This window comes from Triticum urartu, chromosome 2A, assembly GCF_056163025.1.
Source record: "Triticum urartu cultivar PI428250 chromosome 2A, HENAU_Tu73, whole genome shotgun sequence".
Lineage (NCBI taxonomy): Eukaryota > Viridiplantae > Streptophyta > Magnoliopsida > Poales > Poaceae > Triticum > Triticum urartu.
The window spans coordinates 246,815,011-246,819,361 of record NC_141874.1 but is presented as its reverse complement, the minus strand read 5'-3'; the positions used below and the strand labels follow the sequence as shown (position 1 = coordinate 246,819,361).

Below are 4,351 nucleotides of genomic sequence, written 5' to 3'. Positions count from 1 at the left end.
ATCATCCATAAAATATGGTCTAAATTGATAGAAAATTTTAGTTGTGCCATTTTGCAAAATATTTTTGATAACTGCTTCACAAAACCCTCATGGTTTTAGTACTTAGAAATTATTCTAAATCACAATTTTTCTGAACCAATCAGAGCTCTTCCCACGGATCATCCCCCTTAGCCGATCTGGACCGTCCACATCCGACGGATCCAACGTCTCTCAGATCCCCTCTCAACCCAACCCAACCCAAACCCTAGCAGCCCCCCTCTCCTCGCTCGATCCAGATCTCGCTCCCCTCGTCTCCCACATCGCCTCCGCCACCCACCCCGATCCCATCCCTCCCCTCGTCTCCCTCCCAAACCTTGCCGCCGGCAGCCTCTCCCCCTCCTCTCCGCTTCCCTCCCACCTCGTCCCCATCTCTCTCCCGCAGGACGTTGGCAGATTAGGAGCAAAAACAAAATCCCCCAAGCCCAACCCACTTCCTCTGCCCTCTTCCTTGATCCCGTGTCCGCCGCGGCCCCTCATCTGCACCGGCGCCGGGCTTCCCCGCCGACGACCTCGCTGCCCTTCTCCCGCACCGCTGCCGCCCCCACCCTCTTGCCCTTCACCATCTTCTGTCTCTTCCCTTGGCCGTTGCGCGACTGTCTCTTCCCCATATTCTCCCGCTTCCCCCCACCCAACCAACACGTTGACACGCAGACACGCTTCGCCACGCGTCGGAGCGGCATCGGCGAGTCATGAAGGGCGGCGGAGCCATCCGGAGCGGTGGCGGGGGCGGCGGCGGGCTGATGCGGACGCGGCTGCGGCTCCCCGTGGTGCTCCTCTCCTGCTCCCTCTTCTTCCTCGCCGGCTTCCTCGGCTCCCTCCTCTTCACCTAGGTAACTAACATGGCCCGGCCCAGCTCGCAGATTCGTTTCGTCGTGCGCACGCGCGGGCCTCTGATCTGGGGTGGCTCTGGCGGTTGTTCCGTGGCAGGATCCGCAGGGGGAGGAGGACGTGGAGCGGCCGCTGCGGAGGGAGCGGCTCATGGAGGCGGTCTGGCCGGAGATGGCATACGGGGAGTCCGGCGAGCCCGCGCCCTCCTTGACCCCTTACTAGGTCACGCCTCGTCCCGATTCCCTTCGTCGCATTGCCATTTTGTTCTTCAGGGATTCCGTTTAGGCTTTGCGGTGTCAGTGACCACTGATTAGCATTGGGGACAATGGAAGATGGCGTTCGTGAAATTTTTGGTGAGGATGCATGCTGCATTCGTTGGTGACGTGCAAGTTGCGAGAGTGGTATGTTCTATTCTCCTCCCTCCCTCCCACAGTCCCACCCACCCCGTGGCATGTTCTGTTCTGTTCTTTTCTTTTCTTGGCCTGATGATTTTTACTGATGGAGTTGTTTGTGAGTAGTAAATGTCAGTGAATTACAATGTTCGACCTAGTACAGAAAAAAAACTTTGTAACATACAGTACATATTCGAATTGCTAAACTCTGTACTGTTTACATGGCTGGATGGCAGGGGTCACCACTCACCAGGATAGATCCACAACATTGCATTGTTCTTATTACTGCAACTAGCAGATGAATAATGTGGTTGTTACACGGATGATGCTCCTGTGTTGTTCAGTACTGTATAAGATACCTGTGCAGTAACAAAAAAAAAGTTTGAACAAGCATGTGCAACTTTGTGTGGCTTTGAATAAGATATCTATTTCTGACAGCCTTCTCCGATTATGATTTGTGGCTTATTGTCAGAATGATGTTGCTGAAAGAAAGTTCAGCAAGTTCTGTGACTAGCAGTTATATTTTTCAATTTTTATTACAGCTAAGAGTGTAGCTTGGGTCCTTTTCGGGATAAGAATTGGGAGGCTCCGATGTTATCACCATCACAGTTTTCGTTCTTCAAATATGTAGAATTATTCTTTGTTTGTTGGATGCTCGAGAGTAGGGGATATGGTTTTCTGGGAGAGACATCTTTACTAAATTATGTGCTAAAAATGTTTTCTTATGTGTGTTTCAGTACGAACACGGATCAGTTGCTGCTCTAAACCCAACAATTCGGAGGAGGAATGCACGAGAAGCGAGTCCCCCAGCGATGCCAAGGTTGGCCGTGTATTATTACTGTTCTTTGAGCTGTCTCTGTTTCAACCATACAATCCGTCTAGCATAAGGTGGATAAGGCAAATACTGGAGACACTGTCGTACATATTGGGCATGGTAGTAAGACTGTCAGAACCTTACGGTCTTGCAAAATGTTCAGAAGCAATATTCTGCTCCAGTCAGGTTCTATGTATATCCTCTTTTTTTCATGGGATATGCATATCCTATAAGTCATGGTTTATCTCAGAAAAGAGGATTTCAAATTAGAAAGTTCTTCAAATTGTACAAGTAAAGGATCCTTAAGAAATGTTTATGGCAGATGTCAACTGCAAGTCTGCAGAAGACAGAAGTGATGTACATATGATCTCCAAATGATGAACAGTACCGTTCTGCAAACCAAAAGGGGCATATGAACAATTTCGGGTTTTTTTTGTGTTGGGGCAAATGGATTATGCTGGACTGACTAAGCTTGAGTCCAAATTTCCTTCATTGTTAATTCAATTAGCCATTGTTTGAGCAAATCATTTCTGCATGCATGTGTACTGGGGTTAGTACTATCTACTATGGTGAATGCCATGCAAACAATTAAGTTGCTTCATTTGATTGCCTGCTACATCTCCACTTAAATACTCATAATGCTACTGTCCAGATCTTGTTCAATTGGACTGACTAGATATCTCTTGTTAAAATTGTGGTCTTGATCTTTTGTTTAAACCTGAGACATCATGCATAAGTAGCTCTTCCTTTAGAGTCTAAACCTGAGACCTCTTTTGTTTTATATTCAGTTCTATGACTAATGGTCACAATGCTGTTTTGCTATGCTTGATAAACCTGATACCTCTTTCTATTCTTCTTCTTTAGGTCACACTGTTGTTTTGCTGTGGTTGATAAACCTGAGACTTCTTTCTATTCTTCAAGGCGGTTTTGTTTAGGCCAGCCATGGAGCAGAAAGAACGGACATTGCTACTTAAGCAAGAGGGAAGGTAATGATCCTAATGATACTCTTGTCATTTTGTTAAAGGGAATATGTGTCCAGTCAATGCATGCTCTGGATGCTAGCTAGTCCTACTGGGCAATATAGCTAATACTTTTCTTATTCTCGCAGACCCGACGAGGCCATTATGCTTACCTTGCTCGAGCGCATCAACCCCGACCATGGCACCACATTCACAGTCTTGAGGTAGCCGTGCTGCAACTACATCAACGCTATCTTCTCTGACTAGATAAGGCTTCGGTCTATCCCATTATTTTCTTTTCTTCTTTGGTCGATGGGCCATGATGCCATTGTGTTGATTCCCTATGTGATGCAGAAGCTATGGTGTTTTGTTTTAAGTCTGTTGTAAATTGTAATTGATAATGATTTGTGTAAAATTAGTGTTAACATATGTCTTGTTATCTTAAATCGTTCGTGTCGTGCTCAATGAACCATCAAAGATTAAATCGTTTTCTGCGTTCAACATCTAGAACCATTCTAGGAGTTTTGGTATACATGCAACAACTATGCCTTCTTGTATTCTGAACAACCATTTCTGGAAGTTTTGGTATTCATGCAACAGCTAGTCCTTGGTTATTACGGTTGCATGTTACATGTAGAGATGGTTCATGATTTAGTCCCTAGCTGCTTTCTATATTTGTTTTTATTTTGTTTCTAACTCTTTTGGTTAATTGTTAGATGCCTTTGTTCAGCCTGTACGGACATTTCCAGAAATGGTGTTTCCTCTCATGTAAAGAGCTCCAGCATGAAAGTGAAGAAGTCTGGAGTGTATTTGTAGTAGGTTTATATGTTGTGATGGTATCACATGTAATGATGAAATGAATTATGTAAAGATTGTGCTATTAGCCAAAATTGGCATGTGGTTTGATAATTCTCATTTGTTTGTTGTTTTGACTGAAATAATTGTGTGGAAATTGAAACATTAGCTGTCTTTAATTAGAACCCGACAAGTGGGACCTAATAGTATTTGGCATATAAAAGGCGATTTTCCAAATAATATTTACAGGAAAAAACTAAAAAATAAGGAAATGGACTGTAAAAAGGCCGAGGTCCAATTGAGAAAGAGATGTGAACAAAAAAGGAAATGGTCCAAAAAAGGATCACGACCCTGGAAATAAAAAGGCTGCAATAATGGGCTTGGCCCATGAAGCCGATCAAAAATTGACGGAAAAATAATATAAAAAGGCCGAATTGTTGGGCCTGGCCTATGTAAAACACCCAATCGGACCGGGCTGAATCTTATCAACGACCTTCTCAATTGGTCGCAATTTTGCCATGTCA

General features: G+C 44.8%; 1 protein-coding gene across 3 annotated transcripts; it reads left to right on the top strand.

Moving 5' to 3' along the window:
• Window positions 1-272: 272 nt before the first annotated feature.
• On the top strand, window positions 273-3,947 carry LOC125536898 (uncharacterized). 3 transcript variants are annotated; one of them, XM_087543711.1, is made up of 6 exons: window positions 273-869; window positions 967-1,268; window positions 1,997-2,079; window positions 2,938-3,059; window positions 3,182-3,256; window positions 3,749-3,947. In XM_087543711.1, the coding sequence occupies exons 2-5, from the start codon at window positions 1,200-1,202 to the stop codon at window positions 3,253-3,255; spliced, it is 348 nt and encodes a 115-aa protein (XP_087399837.1). In that variant the 5' UTR covers window positions 273-869; window positions 967-1,199; the 3' UTR covers window position 3,256; window positions 3,749-3,947. The 3 variants fall into 3 exon arrangements, 2 of the variants coding, with proteins under 2 accessions (XP_087399837.1, XP_087399839.1); XR_007295306.2 differs by lacking the exon at window positions 3,749-3,947 and having other exon boundaries at window positions 273-806; window positions 900-1,268; window positions 3,182-3,497; XM_087543713.1 differs by lacking the exon at window positions 3,749-3,947 and having other exon boundaries at window positions 274-806; window positions 893-1,268; window positions 3,182-3,497.
• The last annotated feature ends 404 nt before the right edge of the window (window positions 3,948-4,351 follow it).

What these genes read in the sequence shown, in the direction of transcription:
- LOC125536898 (XM_087543711.1), top strand. Translation starts at nt 1,200, where the DNA reads ATGGCGTTCGTGAAATTTTTGGTGAGGATGCATGCTGCATTCGTTGGT. An exon ending in ACGTGCAAGTTGCGAGAGTG is followed by an intron (nt 1,269 to 1,996) that starts GTATGTTCTATT and finishes TGTGTGTTTCAG; the next exon opens with TACGAACACGGATCAGTTGC. An exon ending in AGTCCCCCAGCGATGCCAAG is followed by an intron (nt 2,080 to 2,937) that starts GTTGGCCGTGTA and finishes CTTCTTCTTTAG; the next exon opens with GTCACACTGTTGTTTTGCTG.